The following is a 19671-nucleotide window of genomic DNA, read 5'->3' as shown; positions in this document are numbered from 1 at the left end:
ATCGAAAATGCCGCTTTTTATCAGTTTTCGAGGTTATTTCCTAGCATTTGTTTATTTGTTATAAATAAATTTGTAACGGCTTCTAAAAGAACTAAATCTTGTCTTTATAAATCCGTTAAATCTCTTAAATATCTCTTTTCTTCGTCGAGAAATGTTTGTAGTATTGTAATTTTTTTTTGTATGCAGCGGTGCCCCTTTTTCATTTTGCCACCCGGGCCCTTTTGCCCCAGTCCGACTTGTTTCACCTACCTAATTAGATACTCATGATTTCATACCCCAGTTCAACAAGACAAAAAAAATACAAACCAAATCAATGCGCAAACAAATAAAACTGTGCATGCATTCTTTTTTCCTTGACTTCCAAAAAATATCCCAAAACCAGATCTCATTTGTATATTCCTAACCCTAACCTATCCTATGAAAAAATATTAAAGAACAAAATTTCATTCATTGATCAGGTAGGTAGTACTAGGTACCTACCTACTTTCTTAAAATGCATTCACAATCGTTTTGCATACCTACACACAATTACTCAATCGCGCCATCCAAGGAAACAAAAACAAAACTAAATTGCAAAAATAAAAAAACAAACAAACAAAAACAAAAAACCAACCCAAATATGTATGTAGATACAAGTACATATTCCTTATTCTTTCTTTCTCTTCTAATAGATCTTAAGGGAATTCCCTTCAAGCAAACAGGTCCGACCACGGTCCGAATCCGCTCCGCCTGAGGCGGAGCTGAGTCCGACTTCGGATCAGAAACTGGTCCGAAGGCGGCTCAAATTAGTATGGAAATTATAATCACCGCGAAGTCGATTGCATATGTATTGGTGTGGTGAAAATCTCCATTCCGAGAAAACGGAGCCGAAGGCGGACCTGAGTCGGAGCAGCGAAAACCTACCAGAAAGAGGAATAAAAAAGGGATGACGTATCGCATTTGCGACAAAAACAGAACAAGATTTATTTTTTTTTTTCACTGAAACTGTTTTTTTTTTTATTTAATTTTGGCAAACGAAATTTTCACAATATATACAATATAAAATACAATACATTTTTTTCATTTTATTTTTTTTGTTGTTGCTGCTGTTGTTGGTGTTTCTTTAGATGCCCAATCGCATGTTTCACCTTCTGCCTTTTTCTTTATCATTAGAGATTACATCTACAACACAAACAGAAACACATCACTTTAATCCAAACACTTTGAGCTATATATACAACATACCTTTTTTTGTTTCCATATTGTTAATAGTTTGATATAATTGTTTATAATTATACTTTTATTTTTTTAACAACGATACGAGACACGACGCGACTAAACACTTCAACAAAAAATAACAAAATGACACTTTTGCTCTTGTTGGATATGTCGGTCTACTTTTTTTTCCTTTTCTCAGTTTTCACCACGATGCTCTTAGACTTTGTGTTCATACACAAAAAGTTGCAAGTGTGTGAGTGCAACCCCGCTTTTCTCGGTCGGAGGTCGGACTATTTTTTCTGGACTCCGTTTTCTTGCTTGAAGGGTTTTGTCATTACCCTTCAAGCAAGAAAACTGAGTTCAACAAAGAAACTCCGACCTCAGACCGCGAAAATCGGGCTTGCACTCACAAACTTGCAACTTTTTGTGTATGAACACAAAGTCGAACGAGAATAGTGGTGAAAAATGAGAAAAGGAAAAGAAAGACAAGGCCAACAAGAGCCAAAGCGTCATTTTGTTATTTTTTGTTGAAGTGTTTGGTCGCGTCGTGTCTCGTGTCGTTGTTTGTATAATGTTAGTTTATTAATTATAAACAATTTTATTAAATTATAAACAATATGGAAAACAAAAAAAGGTATGTTTTATATATCGCTCAAAGTGTTTGGGTTAAAATGTTGTTTCTTCTTGTGTTGTAGATGTAATCTCTAATGATGAAGAAAAATCTAGAAGGTGAAACATGCGATTGGGTATCTAAAAAAACACCAACAACAGCAGCAGCATCAAATGAAAAAAAATGTATTGTATTTTATATTGTATTTATTGTGAAAATTTCGTTTGCCAAAATAAAATAAAAAATAAAACAGTTTCAGTGAAAAAAAAAATAAATCTTGTTCTTTTTTTGGTCGCAAATGCGAAATGTCATCCCTTTCTTATTCCTCTTTCTGGTAGGTTTTCGCTGCTCCGGCTCAGGTCCGCCTTCGGCTCCGTTTTCTCGGAATGGAGATTTTCACCACACCAATACATATGCAATCGACTTCGCGGTGATTATAATTTCCATACTAATTTGAGCCGCCTTCGGACCAGTTTCTGATCCGAAGTCGGACTCAGCTCCGCCTCAGGCGGAGCGGATTCGGACCGTGGTCGGACCTGTTTGCTTGAAGGGAAGATCTATTAGAAGAGAAAGAAAGAATAAGGAATATGTACTTGTATCTACATACATATTTGGGTTGGTTTTTTGTTTTTGTTTGTTTGTTTTTTTATTTTTGCAATTTAGTTTTGTTTTTGTTTCCTTGGATGGCGCAGTACCTACCCTTCAAGCAAACAGGTCCGACCTCGGTTCGAATCCGCTCCGCCTGAGGCGGAGCTGAGTCCGACTTTGGATCAGAAACTGGTCCGAAGGCGGCTCAAATTAGTATGGAAATTATAATCACCGCGAAGTCGATTGCATACCCTTCAAGCAAACAGGTCCGACCTCGGTCCGAATCCACTCCGCCTGAGGCGGAGCTGAGTCCGACTTCGGATCAGAAACTGGTCCGAAGGCGGCTCAAATTAGTATGGAAATTATAATCACTGCGAAGTCGATTGCATATGTATTGGTGTGGTGAAAATCTCCATTCCGAGAAAACGGAGCCGAAGGCGGACCTGAGCCGGAGCAGCGAAAACCTACCAGAAAGAGGAATAAGAAAGGGACGATTTATTTTTTTTTTCACTGAAAATGTTTTATTTTTTATTTTATTTTGGCAAACGAAATTTTCACAATAAATACAATATAAAGTACAATACATTTTTTTTCATTTTATTTCATTTGATGCTGCTGCTGTTGTTGGTGTTTTTTTAGATACCTAATCGCATGTTTCACCTTCTAGATTTTTCTTCATCATTAGAGATTACATCTACAACACAAGAAGAAACAACATTTTAACCCAAACACTTTGAGCGATATATAAAACATACCTTTTTTGTTTTCCATATTGTTTATAATTTAATAAAATTGTTTATAATTAATAAACTAACATTATACAAACAACGACCCGAGACACGACGCGACCAAACACTTCAACAAAAAATAACAAAATGACGCTTTGGCTCTTGTTGGCCTTGTCTTTCTTTTCGTTTTCTCATTTTTCACCACGATTCTCGTTCGACTTTGTGTTCATACACAAAAAGTTGCAAGTGGGTGAGTGCAAGCCCGATTTTCGCGGTCTGAGGTCGGAGTTTCTTTGTTGAACTCAGTTTTCTTGCTTGAGGGGTATGTATTGGTGTGGTGAAAATCTCCATTCCCAGAAAACGGAGCCGAAGGCGGACCTGAGTCGGAGCAGCGAAAACCTACCAGAAAGAGGAATAAAAAAGGGATGACGTTTCGCATTTGCGACCAAAAAAAGAACTAGATTTTTTTTTCACTGAAACTGTTTTTTTTTTTATTTAATTTTGGCAAACGAAATTTTCACAATATATACAATATAAAATAGAATACATTTTTTTCATTTTATTTTATTTGTTGTTGCTGCTGTTGTTGGTGTTTCTTTAGATGCCCAATCGCATGTTTCACCTTCTGCCTTTTTCTTCATCATTAGAGATTACATCTACAACACAAACAGAAACACATCATTTTAATCCAAACACTTTGAGCGATATATACAACATACCTTTTTTTGTTTCCATATTGTTAATAGTTTGATATAATTGTTTATAATTACACTTATATTTTATTAACAACGACACGAGACACGACGCGACGCGACTAAACACTTCAACAAAAAATAACAAAATGACGCTTTTGCTCTTGTTGGCTATGTCTGTCTACTTTTTTTTCCTTTTCTCAGTTTTCAACACGATTCTCTTAGACTTTGTGTTCATACACAAAAAGTTGCAAGTGTGTGAGTGCAACCCCGCTTTTCTCGGTCGGAGGTCGGACTGTCTTTTCTGGACTCCGTTTTCTTGCTGGAAGGGTGAACTACTGAGTAAGTTTTTGAAGTTATACTTCTTATGTGTCGTTGGACCAAAAATTTTCTTTTTGACAAGAACTGTCAAAGGGATTATCTAACTAGGTGCGCCCTCTAGATGCAAAAGGCCCCATGGACTAATATGGAATATGAAACAAAGGGTGCGTGGTAAGAACATCTTGATGTTTCAATGATTAAGCTGTAAACGCATTTGAAATAATTTCTATGTAGTGTTTATTACACACTGCGATTGGGTTAAATATTTAGCCGAGGCTAATTTATTTGACATTATTAAGGTTAATGAAAAAAATTCTGCTGTTAAAAAGTTACCCTGCTCTGGGACCCGGTTAAGTTTTTATGTTCAGAGGATAATTTTTTTGCAGAAGGATTTAAAGGCTTCGCCAAACCGGAGACCGGAGGGTACAAGCGGTAGCGGTACGGGTAATTGTATGAAAAGAATTCCAAAGTGACACATCAACGTTCAGATGTGGAATTTTTTTCATATAAATACCCGTACCGATACCGTATTTTTTTTTTTTTTTTTTTTTGATAAAAATAATAATCAAAAACTGAAAATGAAGAAAGAAAATCAGGAAAGCAAATACAACAGTATTAGTGTGTTTAGGGAAACTCAATATTTTTGACTATTTATTGATGATGGAAAAAAAAAAATTGTTAGTGAATGTAAACACAAAAATATAATTCACGCTTGGTGTTGGTGGAAGTTTGTAAATTGTATAAATATTTATAGAATAGGCGCGTCCCACCAAGAAAAAATCTCTGAGGGCTAAATGTCATTTTGAAACAAAATAATTTTGTGAGACAAGTTTCTAGAATGAATCCAATATTTTTCTAATCCAACACTTCAACTCAAACTTCACAAAAATGCAAAGTTTGTTTAAACACTCATTTGTGATAAAAATTATTTCAAAATAAAGTATTTCGTGAATCATGCGCCAAATAATAACATTTTCTTCAATTTTTTCATGTTTTTAACACTTTTATAACTGCACACCACCTAAAAACAAACGTCAAAACAATAAGGAAACAATTCAAAGAAAGGGAAAGAAAACTGAGAAATGAATCCAAAAAATGTTCGTCTCAGAAATCTCCGAAGAAAAGTGAGAAAAGTGAGTTTTTCAAGATTTATGTATGTGCTTGTGCATTTGTATGTACAAGCCGACCCAGCCTTCGAAATTCGAGTGCCAATTTCTTTATTTTGTTTTTATTTGCAACAATTTTGAACACAATTATACCAAAATAGTTTCTTTATTTTTTATTGTATTTGTTGTTGTTTTCTTTCGATTAACTACACTTTTTGAAGACAAAATACACATACACAGGAATATATAATATTCCTACTTTTTGATATATTTCAAACCTGATTTATATATTTGTTGAACTACGTTTAAACTAAGCTCAACTACGTAAAAAAAGTATCGAAAAAGAAAATGCAAAGTGAAATCGCCTCAAGGGCATTGTGTTTGCACCTTGCATGTTGGGATTCAATTCAAGCTGTTTCATGTTCCATTCGTTCAAATTCCATCATTCAATCATTCAACCTCCACCAACTTCACTCAAATTTGTCTTTCACACATCACACTTCTTTTTTTTTTCATTTAGCCTGTACCTGTAGAAGTTTAAATTTTTTGGAAGGGAGAGGGCATTATTTATCGCACAAAATAAAAAAAAAATGTCGCTGGTTTTTCGTTTTGTGGAAAGTTAGTTTTAGATAATAACAATTAAATAATAAAACTGAATGATAAGTGTTGTGCTAGTGAAAAATATTATTAAAATGTTTTTTTTTGTGTGTGTCAACATTGTAAAATGTTGTTTCCATTGGCTTTTTTATTTTGTTTTTCATTATTTGTTTTCAGAACCATTCAGGCTTGCCATGGGAATCAGTGCTGGTTTAATTGTTGTTGTGTGAATATTGAACAAAAAATACAAAGTCTGTCTTGAAATGGAATACCTACGAATTTTTAAATTTTACAAATAAAGTATAAAGCCCGAATTTTTTTCAAGATTCACACAAACGCAATTTAATCAGCACTAATTCACATGGCAAGCCTGAATGTTTCTGAAAACAAATAATGAAAAACAACAACATAGCCAATGGAACACAACATTTAACAATGTTCACACACAAAAAAAAAAAACATTTTAACACTTTAAATACATAATATTTTTCACTTCAACACTTGTGCCCTTAATTATGAAAGTGGACTAAGTCACTTTCAAAAATGGTCTCAAATCTAGTCTTAAAATAATTATTATTTAAGGGGTAAAGTTTATTTGAAAGCAAAATTGCAGTAAATAAACTTCTTTATTGCTCCTCTAGTGATTTTATAAAAGAAACATAATTAAATCGTTATAAGAAAATTATTATGTAAGTTTTTCTTTAAACAATGCAAAAAGTGACTTAGTCCACTTTCATAATCATGGGCACACTTATCGATCACATTTATTATTCAATTTTTATAATTTAATAATTAATTTTCCACAAAACGAAAAACCACCGACATTTGCTTCTTTAGAAATTATGTAATAAACTAATAAGACATTTTTTTACATCATCCTTATTTTATTTCCTACCATTAAGCTAAGGGTGGTATAACATTGCCATATTTGAAAGTGCAGGGATATGATCTTGTGGATTTTGCCTTTTTGAAGTTATATTTCTTTTACGACGCGTCGGGACCAAACATCTACTTTTTAACAAGAAATATCAAAGTAAATCAGTAAATCAATTATGGTCTGAGCCTTAGTGAATTTCTGTGAGACAGAAGTATAACTTCAATCGCGTGTACATGTGTACACACACGCTTTTTTTTTGTGTTGTTTTTTAATGAATCGTTCTCATTGAGGCAGACTGACCAGCGTCAACCGTATATTCTTTTGATAGAAAGAAACAAAAACGTGCGCCAGGACGACTCGATACTCGAGCTACAAGGTCTACTTCTATGGACAGAAAAAAAAAACACATATGTGCACAACGGTTTTGAGTTGTAATCGTATCTGAGTACTATTTTACTTTGTGCTCTTATACTTCAAATACGAGGATTTTCTGTTTGCCTTTCCATTTTTTTAATTGACAAACAATATTGCAACACCACAGATCACCTCATATTTTTATTCCTCATCTCGACCTGAACCTAGCTTATAAAAAAAATATTAGAGAAAAAAATGCATTTATTGCTCAGGTTTTTATTTTTAAATACGTCCACAATCCATCTGCACACACACAGCTCTATTTTTCTTCCAAAAATCCCGCCTTAAAAAAGAAACAGTTAAAGCGCGATTTTGCAATGCAAAAACACAACAAGAATACAAGAACAAATTTCAGAGATACAGAAAAATAACGATTCCAACTCAAGAGTCAAGACCGTTATGCCCATGATTTTTTTTTCTTTTCTATCCATACAAAAAGATCTTCTCGCTCTGTCTGAGGCAGAGCCGTGAAAACACATGATACTCACTCTCAAAGACGACGTAAAAGAGAATCAGAGCATAAATAATCAAAATTCCAAAGAGAAACAAAAGCATTTTAAAATTTCTCAAATTTTGTATTGAAAAGAGCTTTTTTAAAAGCTCTTCAAAGTGGTGATTTTCAGTTTCATATGTCACTTTTTTCTATGAAGATGAGATATCTGTATATAATTATTTGTGTTCCAATCGTGTGGTGGGTACATACAAAATGATACTTACCTTTCGATTTCATAGGAAATAACGATATTGTGGAAAATTCACAATGATCGGTTATTGAAAATTTAAAAATAATTGGGTAAAACTAAATAATAAATAAAAAAATAATCAATAAAAAAAAATATAAAAATAATAAAATAAGTAAATTATAAAAAAAAAAAAAAATAAAATTAAGGTTAGGGTGGGTATTGAACCGGCGATAGTTGAGTGATGATGTGGGTCGGTTCACAGAACCATTGAGCTATCGGAGAGTTGTAGTAAGCTTGATAGTGGTTTAATTTTATCTGTAGAACCATAGGTTCTAAATTAATGTAAGATAAATTAAAGAAAAATAATTAAAAAGAAAAAAAAAGGATTACTGATACAAAGAAAGGCAGTAGTATGAGTGATGGCCTGATTTTTGTTTGTTTGGCTAAATTCTTAGATTTTTACTAAAAATCAAAAAATTTCAATCCTAAAAATAGCAAAAATTCTAAATATTATTGCATGATATAGTCAAAATTACATTTTTAATTGGGATATAAAGATGACCGGATCCACTCCTATGTTTTTAGTACATTATACGTACGAGTACATGTACAAGGGTACAGGTACAAGTACAAGTACTAGCACAGGTACAAGTACAAGTACTAGCACATAGATAGATCATAGATCACAAAAATCATCAGTTGGTTTCTGAAGTTTAGTGCGGCTAATTGTTCGATCCCGGTCTTTGTATAAATTTAAAAATAAAGTTTAAAAAAAAAAAAAAAAATTCAAACAATTAATCCTAAATTTTTAAACTATGATAGTGAGAAAACAAAAAAAAATAAAATCTGTGAATTTACATCGTAGATCTGATTACGTATAGAATATAGGAAAATTCATCGAAGCCATAAAACCAATATCTTGGTTAAATTTATGCTAACAATTCGAAACCATCCAATGCAATCGCAATGCATACGGGTCATAAGAAAACTATTGAAATCAGTGAGCATTGGTTTGGATACGAATATCTTCTAAACGGTTAAAGCAATCAATTTCATTCCAAGGAATTTTTTGTAGAACGTTTAAGCCCCTACAAGAATATATCTTGCTAATTTGAAAAAAAAATGAAGTTTCAGTGAATTAGAAATTTTTTAAAAATATAAAATGCTTTTATATTTTTTTTTAACTTTGACCTCGAATATCTTTAGAATGGTTAGATTAATGAAAAAAAATAATAAGACCTTTTTTGTGGAGCAATCAATTTCCAACAAGAATATGTCTTGCGCGTTTGATCATTATAAATTTTCAATTTGTTACAAAATTAAGAACAAAAAACGAATTTTTAAAGATTTTCTCGATTTTTGGACCTTAAATATCTATTCAACGGTTAGATAAACGAAAAAAGTGTCTAAGGCCTTTTTTGTAGAGCGTTCAATTTCCTACAAGAATATGAAAAGAAATTTGCTAAAAAGTCAATTAATAAAAAAATTATTTATTTTTAGTAGAAGCTTCATGTAAAAATGGAAAATTGCAAAGCGGAGGACCTTCCCATTAATATAAAGAGCTCATATTTGGTGTGTATATTCTAGAGGGGTCTAGCAATCGATTTTTCGGAGTACCAATTCAAAAAAAAGAATTTCGATTTTTTTGACCCACCCTAATATACATACCTACTATATGGTTGTAGATAGTTCATTTATATTATATCAATTTTTTTTTAAAAACCATCCAGGTTTCGAATTTAAACGAAACCCAGAAACCAACGATACAAAACAAAATTTAAAATAAGAATAAAGGCCATAAACATATGTGGCTCAAAAAAAAAACCAGCCGTAATCATCCATCACGCCAAAGTCAGCACGAAATCGACTTCGTTACGACCAACGAAAAAGCAGCAAAACCCAACGACCCAACAACTAGCAGCAGCCTAAAGCACCCCGCATTGTACCACAGCAAAAGCGCACAACAGCGACTGCCTAAAGCAGCTTCCTACAACGTGCGAAAGCATAAGTGCACGACAATATTTGCCTCATGCAGCGAAGCCCTACAACAACGAGTCCATACAACAACACATAAATCAACCCTTAAATCCAACCTCCAATTCACCAAACATCTACGAAAAAGTCAAACAACAAGTTTTCATCTTTAAAACAACACAACAACATAGAAATTACTAGCTACAAAACACCACAGAACAAAAAATCTTAAAAGCTAAGTACCTACACTTATTCGAAAACAAATTTTTTATAAAAAAAAATACATAGTCTAGTAATATACATAAAATCAAAACTAGAATTCTATAAAATCAATCAATTCAACTAGTTTAAAACTTGAAACTTATTTATCTAAATTAAAAATTTAACTAAATATTATAAACTACAATCTAGGAAACGAAAACTTACATACTAGCTTTAAAACTTAAATATCTAAATTAAAATCTACAAACTAGAATAAAACTTAAATAACTAAGCTAAAACTTACAAACTAATTATAAAACTTAAATATCTAAATTAAAATTTATCGAATTTTATTTCAAATCTAATTCTATTTTAATAGGTAATTTTATTAAGATATAACAAACCAACAAACTACAAAATATACGAGCAAAGCATACAAAAAAAAACATAAAATCATCAATCCCATCGAAGCGGTGCACCTCCTCGACGGCGAACGCCATCTACATAAATAAAAGTCAAGTAAGCAGTAAAGCTCGGTAAGTCAATTCTTATTAGAATATATTTGAATGAATTTGATGATCGAAATCGAAAATTGCTTATCATATACATACATCAACCTGAACTTTATATCCGAAAATAAAAAGCTTTTTCATATAAATTTTATTTTAAAGCATACTTTGAGGCTAACATTTTTTATTTTTGGAGAACAGATTTTTTTTTCTCTATTGAAATTGATTTGCATAAAATCAGGCTAAAAATTGGCAAAGATAACAAATCGTCGTTAATTCGAATATAATTCAAAAGTCATTGATACACACACACTGTATATACGACGTCGGTTCGATTAGTTTTTTTTTTATTAATTCGAACCAAAATTCTTTTTTTATTTCGTTATCATCTCACACTAATTCGGCATGATATTAAACGTAACAAACGTTCTCGGTTACTATGGCAAGAATCCACCCATTTCGACGAGTTAAGCCTTGGCTTCAAGCAAGCATGCCGAGCCGTAGTAACCAGGACACCCTTCACTTCAGCTGCCAGGATTGGCCTATAGGATCCTGTAGCCTATGGGTCATAATGGTGGCATAAGAAGTGAAGGTAAATAAGTACACAAAATTTTAATAGTGATAATTAATTGTACTTGGGTATTGCTATTTTAAGAGTTATAGTACCTCCCCTTTTTGGGAGATTCGAAATTTTATCCTTATTAAGATGAGTGCTTATTCGAACACCATAGGTTCCGTTACAAGTGGCGCCCAACGTGGGGCCCGAATTCGTCCTTTTTGATATGAAAAAGGATATGCCAAAAAAACAAAAAAAAAAAATTATTTTTGATTTTTTTTAATTCTTGGTTTTTTTAGGTTTTCAGTTTAAAATTTTTTTTGATACATAGATGCTGTCAGCTGACGTCCAGTGGGTGGATGATAGAGTCTCTGCTCAGACTGTTGCGTTCAGCTAAGGCACATGTGAACTACAAAAAATTAAACATAATTATTTCAAGGACTAAAACAAATCCGAATCTTGGATTGATTTCATTCGATTTTTGTTGTTAATTTTTAGAATTTGATTTTAAGTTAGAGGAACAATACAGTGCTTGACCCAAGTATTCGAGTCTTGTATTGTAGATATTGGTAGCAAGTACTTAAAAGTTACCTCAAATCTTTAAAATAATTTATAATAGCCAGACCAAACTTGTTTTTATTTAAAAAGTAATTTTTTTTATGGCAATTGTTTGTGTTTTGTTAATTTGAGTAATGAGTGAGTTGATGAAGAATAAGGTGCGCTGGTAGAGTGGAACACTGACATGATGTAGCTGCTTTTCTTAAAGTTTTTAACATGTCACATCCACCCTTAAATTTTATGATAAATACACTTTTTTTAAACGTAGTTTTTTTTTATTTCTTTTTTTTTTGTTATATACCAAATTTTTTTATTTGTTTTAATTTGTTTTTGATACAAAATTTTTTAAAATTTTTTTATTTCGTTTTCATACCATATATTTTTTTGAAGTTGATTGAAAAAATTCCTTAGTTCTAATTTTTTTGGTAATTTTATTTTTACAATATATTTTTTTTTGATTTTTGAAATTTTTTTTTCTTCGATTTTTTTTTTTGTTTATATTTTTTTTATACTTTTTTGGGTATTATGTTTCTTGCGTTTAGAATTGTAAGTTTTTCTTTGGTATTGAAATACCTAAAAAAAAAATATAAAACATTAAATTTTCTTAGGTGATCGGGAGTTTTCTTTAAGACATTTTTTTTGTTGATATTTTTTATTTTTTTTTACTTTCTTTGAATTTTTTTGTTTTCATTTCGCCTAGATTTAGTTGATTGTTTTTATTTTCAATTGTTTTTTTTTAAAGTGAAGTTTCTAATTTTTATTTGAAATTCATCTCTACAAAAAAAAAAAAAAAATTTTTTTTTGAATTTTATTCACCTACAACTTTTTGATTTTTAGTACGTAATATAGAGACATACAAAGATTTTTTTTTATTCGGTAAATTTTGATAAAAAGGTTAGTTGATTTTGTTACCACAAAGATTTCGAAATGAGTAGTAGAAGATTATCCTTTGTTGAATTCAGAAAGCGTCGTTGTTTACGGAGTAATCCAAATGCACTAGCTGAAAGCATCGACGAATCAAACCAAACTCAAAACCAGTCCACCGACAGTAACAATCCAACTAAGGAAATTCCGGAACAAGGTGTGGCAGGACAGGAAGGGGCTGCTTCGTTGTCGGCTCAAATGGTTCAAAACGGAACAAATGGAAATACAGTTCCAAATCAGGATGATCCTGCAGCTATAAACACTAATAATCCTCCACAATACAACACCACAGAGTCCGAGGAAGATGAGCTGTTGGGTGATTACATCGAGGAAGTCGTTACTGCTGCTATTGGTTTGAATCGAGCACAGGACTTGGAGTTTTTGAGGGCGGAAGCTGAGCGCAGTAGAGTGTATCTACAGGAACAGGTGCAAAACATAGTGCGCCAAACTCTAGTGGCATTGACACCGACGGCCACTCCACAACGCTATAATCCTCCTCCCGTGAATCCACATCCTGTAAACACCGAAAATCATGGTTTACACCAGCAATACGAATCAACCTTGCATCCACCGAATCCTAACCGTGTGAATCCCGGTCAAACTTATAACGCGGATGACTTTTTGCGACGAATAAACAACCTTTCGTTAAGTGACACGCTGGGAAGTACTTCTCATCCTGCTCCTACAATTGGTCCTACTACTGCTCCTATGACTTCACCTACAGCTACTCCTACAACATCCTTGCCACAGTGGTTCCATCACTACCACAAATGGGAAACAAAATTCGATGGTAAAAATATGACCGTGGATGATTTCCTGTTTAGGCTTAATAGGTCGAGGGTGGGTTATAATCTCAGTTGGGAACAAATAAATAAAAACTTTCAATATTTTATAACTGGGTCTGCCGAACGTTGGTTTTGGGTGTACATAAGGTCTAATGAACACGCTGACTGTAATACCCTTAAATCTGCTTTAATAGAACAGTTTCGAAGTTTGGAGACCGACTCTGAACTGTGTAGAAAACTTTTTGACAGACGTCAACAGCCCACGGAGTCCTTTGACGACTTCTATTCAGCCATCTTGGAAATAAACAGCCGATTACGAATTCCTAAACAAGGCCACGAGCTAGTGGAGTTGTTGAAACTGAATGCGAAGATTCGAATGGGTGAACTCTTAATTACGTTCTCTACTCATAGTTTGGCGGAGATGGTCTACGTCTGTAGAAACATTGAGAAACACCAAAAAAGTAATGACGTGAATTCGCAGAGGCCAAAAATTCAGTTTCAACAACCTCTACAAACTCGGAGGAACGTGTCTGAGTTAGATGTCGAATATTCCGATAATCTTGAAACAAATGATCCAACAGTAGAAGCATTCCTTGTTTGCTTCAACTGTAAAGGAATAGGACATACTCGTCTTGAGTGCCCCGTGCCTCAACAACATCTGTTTTGCTATAATTGTGGTCAAGATAATACGACAGTGTCTCACTGCCCGCGTTGTTCGGAAAACGATCCCAAGAGCAGTCCCATGTCCAAGGCAAACTGCTCTCAAAAAACAATCCAGGACAAACAATAAACAATAATTTTTCTCAAACTCAAAACTTGACAAAATCTGAAAAACCGGTTACCATCTTGAAACCGGATATAAAAACAGAACCAATTCAACCTCAGAAACCAATAGAACCTCGTAAAACTTTGCACGAACGACTGCAAAACTATTATAAAGTTAGGGAAAGAATTTTCGGAACTGAAACAAAAACACCAGTTTCAGCGAAAGTCCTTAAACTCAGACAGATTTTCAAGGAAAAGAAACGCGAAATCAAAGCCATAGAAGCCACAACTTTTTGTAGTTCGGAAGATCCTAGACCCTACGCCAACGTAAAAATCTTCGGTAAGTCCATGTTAGGTTTACTCGATAGCGGGGCTAGCATTAGTTACTTAGGAGAGGGAGGAGAGGAGTTTCTTGCCAAAAACAATCTTCAATATGTCAAATTGAACCAAAATATCAAAACCGCTGACGGAATGAAACAAGCTATTGTAGGCAAAATCTTGGCTAAAGTTTCATACAAGGGAGTAACTAAAGAGATACATTTGTATATAGTACCTTTGTTTTGTGATGCTGGCAACGTCAGTCTAATATAGTTTCAGTCTCTTCTTAACTTTCACATAAAACAGTCAATAAATACTCGTCCAATAATAAATGTGTTTTGTTTCATTTCAACTTGTGTGACCTCACATACGATAAAACATGGTCCTTCGAGCTATTTTAACTTTAATCAATGTCAATCGTGTTCGCATTTTATATTTCAATTAATGTTAAATTTATTTTTTACTTTGCAAAATATAGTCCACTGCCATACATTAAATTAAATAAATTCAAATCGTTCGTATATACCAGCATACATATGTACGTACGGTTATCGTTTTAGCCGTAACAAAATACACTCGCAAATTATCTATGCAAAATTTTTATAATATAACACAAATAAATTCTTAAACTATACAAACATACACAATACCTACATCAGATTCCAACAATTCACGCACACAATCAACAAACAAAAAAAAATATATTTCAACACACTCAAGTCACACAACTCATTTCTATGAGAATATTCACACACACAACTTTTATACCTGCAATAAAATTATACAGAAACACACAATAGCATCAGAACAAATTTCAAACACACACCTAATTCCAAAGCACTTTCACACATTCACACATTCACACATTCACTCATCAACACATTCACACACCGCAAACACACATCCAAGTCACAAAAAACCTACTAATCACAAGTTTACGAAAGCGAGCTAACCTCCAAAAACCAAAAAAAAAAAAAAAAAAATTGCAATAAATTAATATAAATCTTAAAATAATATTTTATTCAAAAATTTTCATAATTATGACGACCGATTTACCAACGCTGAAACAAAAAAGAGGTAGAGCGCAAGGAACAATTTCAAGACTGAAAAATTATATTTCTACACTCGCTGAAGGTTCCGATGCAGTGGATATTGAAAGCCGCTTCAGTAACCTCAAAGACTCATTCCGTGATTTTTGTGAATACGATGATCAAATTGCAACATTTCCAAATGAATCATCTAACATAGAGATTGTGGAAGAAATATTCTACACAGCCCAAGCTGCATTTCGTCGTCATATAAACCCAGCAAATACAAATCAACATGACATTTCTCAACATCAACAACCACACGTATCACTTGATGAGACCCTCAATCTTTTAGCCTCACAACAGCTGAACTTAATTGGTGCATTACATGAACGTCCACAAAGTGAACTCCGGATGCCAACTCTGACAATTCCCCAGTTTAATGGGTCATATGCCACTTGGCCTTCGTTCCAAGATCTTTACAAATCCATAGTTCACACAAACTCGAGACTGTCCAAAATACAAAAGTTCCAATATTTAAAAGGATTGCTTATTGGAGATGCTGCGGATCAAATTCGTCATATACTCGTCACCGAAGAAAACTATGACACTGCATGGGAAAAGCTTGTTGACAGGTATGATAAGAAAAAACAAATTATCAATAATTATATCAAAACTTTCATCGAACAACCTCAACTCAATTTTGCAAGTGCAACCCAGCTTAGGCGACTTGCAGACACATCGGATGAAGTGATAAGAGGATTGGGTACAGTTGGACCTGATGCACAAAAACGTGACCCATGGTTGATATACATCTTGCTTCAAAAAACAGACGATTACACCCGACAGCTATGGGCTATCAAAGCTTCAGAAAAAAAACTTCACTCATTCGACGAATTTATACAATTTATCAACGAAAGGTGCGATGCACTAGAAGCTTACACTGCACATAATCCATTTTTTGAGTCAAATAACAGTCAACAACAACAATATGCAGTATATACACAATCAACTAACAGGTTTGGCTCAAGTTCACAACCAGGTCGGTGCCCCAAGTGTAGCGGTGCTCATCCACTGTTTAAATGCCAGCTCTTTAAAACATTGCCTGTCCCAGAGAGACGAAAATTAGTTCTTCGTGCGAAGCTCTGTTTCAATTGCATGCATGATGGTCATCAGACATCGTCGTGCAGTTCAACATATAGATGCCATTATTGCAATGATAAACATCATTCTTCTCTTCACCAGCATGAGCAAATTAGAACGCATTACACTGATGTCCCAAGCATTACTGAAAGATCAACACCCAGCTACAGCTTGACAGAAGCACAACATCAGGAGGAGCACCAAGAACCATTTCCCACTCAATCATACTCAGCATCACACATCACACAATCAGCTTGTCCAACTGTACTACCAGCGGCGTTGGTGTACGTTCAAGACGAACAGGGCAAATCAAGACCATACAGAGCCCTGTTGGATTCTGGTTCGATGGTATCTTTTGTATCAGAGTCATGTGCACAATTACTGGGTATCAAACGTAAACATCATCGTTCTTCTGTTTGTGGCCTCTCATCGATCGAAGTTGCAGTCACCAAAGGTGAAGTCGTACTCAAACTATATACATTAAACGGCATAATTAACTTAAGAGCGTTGGTTCTTCAAAAAGTTACATCGCCATTGCCTTCGGTTGACATATCTACGAAAGCATGGCCATGGATTCACAAACACAAATTAGCTGATCCATTCTTTTACAAGAGCCAAAATATCGACATACTCATAGGAGCCGATTACTTTTTCCAAGTTCTTGAGAATGGACAGATTAAATTTTCACCTAATGATCCCATTCTCCAGAAAACGGTTTTCGGCTGGGTAGTAGCTGGTCCGCACTATCAATGTGAAAATCAATCAAATGATAATCCCAAGTCGTATCAAGTAACCATTATTTGTGACATCGACAGAACTCTAACCAAATTTTGGGAAGTAGAAACTGTTTCAGCAACAAACAACTATTTGACCGATGAAGAGAAGCATTGTGAGACTCATTTTAAAACTCACCTTTGCTTCAACTTGGATGATCGTTTAATTGTGCGCTTGCCATTTACAAAATCATCTGAACATCTTGGAAATTCTAAAAGAACAGCAGTATCATGTCTTCTTTCTATGGAGCGTCGACTGGCTAACGATCCCGAACTGTATCAACAATATCGCAACTTTATGAATGAATACATTGCTATGGGGCATATGCAAAAAATTCCTTCAAGTGAAGTCAACATTGCTGACAATAAGGGATTTTATTTACCTCATCACGCTGTTGTGAAACCGTCAAGTACAACGACGAAGGTAAGAGTTGTTTTTAACGCCTCACGTAAAACATCGTCTGGTGTGTTATTGAATGATATCTTGGGTGTTGGCCCTACAATTCAAAGAGATTTATTTTCAATTTTAATTAATTTTCGACAATATATGGTACCAATAAGCGCAGATGTGACTAAGATGTACAGACAAATTAAGATGAATTCTCAGGACTGGAATTATCAAAGAATTGTGTGGAGAGATGATCCATCAAAAAAAATACAAGATTTTTGGCTTACAACTGTGACATATGGCACGTCTTCAGATCCATTCCTTGCTACTCGTGCATTATATCAAATAGCTGACGATTGCAGTTCAACTCACCCAACAATATCAAGCATAATTAAAAATCATTTCTATGTGGATGATTTGCTAACGGGGGCAGACAGTCCCGAGGAAGCAACAAATATTAGAGAGTTATTGGAGAGCATCTTAAAAAAAAAGGGGATTTGAACTTCGTAAGTGGAAAAGCAGTTCAAAGGAATTTATCAACAAAGTTCCCACTGATAAAAGAGAATCGGAATGTATAGATTTTGATTCCGAGCCCACAAAACTTTTGGGTCTATATTGGAATCCCGACGGCGATTACTTCAGTTTCCATGCTTCGCTCTCCGATAAACTTTTAATTACGAAGCGAACAATCTTATCCGAGTCCGCAAAAATCTTCGACCCACTCGGATTGCTGTCACCTGCAACTATCACCTTAAAAATTCTTTTCCAACAGCTTTGGGTAGAGCTACCAGATGGGACGAAGTTAAACTGGGATGATATCGTGCCTGAAAGGTTAGCTGAAAAGTGGCGTGTTTTTACAAACGAATTCAAATTTTTTAAGAACATTAAAGTTGACCGATGGATTCATACCAGAAATGTTACAAATTGGGAGTTTCACGGATTCTGCGACGCTTCTGAGTTGGCATATTCAGCCGTGGTTTATTGCAGAACCGAGCATCAAGGAAACATTTTCGTCAAAATTGTCGCTGCCAAAACTAAGGTAGCTCCACTTAAACAGCAGTCACTTCCACGTCTTGAACTCTGTGGAGCTCTTTTACTTGCTAAACTATTCAAGTCCATACGAAAGGCCTTCAACGATGATAATCTGCAACGCATGACAGCTTGGACTGATTCTCAAATAGTTTTGAGTTGGTTAAATTCGCAGCCGCGGCGGTGGACAACATTTGTCGCAAACAGAACGGCAACAATATTAAACATCTGCGATGCGAATTCGTGGCGATACGTCTCCTCACAAGATAACCCTGCTGACAGTGCATCAAGAGGAGTATCTCCAAAGACTCTTACATCTTTAGAAATCTGGTGGCAAGGTCCTTTATGGCTAAAGAAATCAAAATCACACTGGCCATCGCTACAACCATCATCTCCGTACCAAACCAAAATTGAGGAAAAACGAATCAACATTCAAACATTCCACACAAACGTGTCAAATTCTTCAGTCTGTGAAGTCATACTGGCGATGTCATCATCGTTTGGGAAAATTATTCGCACAGTGGCGTACTGGTTGCGCCTCAAAAGCATGCTGCAGTTCAAGGTGATTCTAAAAAAAACTGATATTAAAACACCATTACCTACTTTCAGCTTTCTCTCGACACTCGAACTGAAAGCTGCTACAATCATTTGCCTTCGTTGGGTACAACAAGCTGAATTTTCCGAAGAACTAAGGTGCCTTAAAACTAAGAAGTCAGTTCAAAGCAGCAGCAAACTGTCGTCTCTTTTTCCGTTTGTCGATTGTGATGGCCTCTTGAGGGTTGGTGGCCGACTTCACAACTCATCGTGCAATTATGACGCCCAGCACCCAATCATATTACCAAAGCAACACAGTATAACTCCGAAATTGATAGACCAGTATCACAAACGACATTTGCACCCAGGTCCA

General features: G+C 34.5%; 1 protein-coding gene and 1 long non-coding RNA gene across 2 annotated transcripts; both read left to right on the top strand.

Annotated features, from left to right (window-relative positions):
- The first annotated feature begins 1620 nt into the window (after positions 1 to 1620).
- Positions 1621 to 1993, top strand: LOC129905248 (uncharacterized). The gene is made up of 2 exons (XR_008770591.1): positions 1621 to 1831; positions 1893 to 1993. It is a non-coding gene; the product is annotated as an uncharacterized LOC129905248 (long non-coding RNA).
- Positions 1994 to 15443: 13450 nt separating this feature from the next.
- LOC129907116 (uncharacterized) lies at positions 15444 to 19439 on the top strand. Its single transcript, XM_055983187.1, has 2 exons — positions 15444 to 17771; positions 19374 to 19439. The coding sequence occupies exons 1-2, from the start codon at positions 15444 to 15446 to the stop codon at positions 19437 to 19439; spliced, it is 2394 nt and encodes a 797-aa protein (XP_055839162.1).
- The last annotated feature ends 232 nt before the right edge of the window (positions 19440 to 19671 follow it).

Source organism: Episyrphus balteatus, chromosome 1, assembly GCF_945859705.1.
Source record: "Episyrphus balteatus chromosome 1, idEpiBalt1.1, whole genome shotgun sequence".
Taxonomy (NCBI): Eukaryota; Metazoa; Arthropoda; class Insecta; order Diptera; family Syrphidae; genus Episyrphus; species Episyrphus balteatus.
Note: the sequence above shows the minus strand (reverse complement) of the source record. Positions and strands in the feature narration are given on the sequence as shown.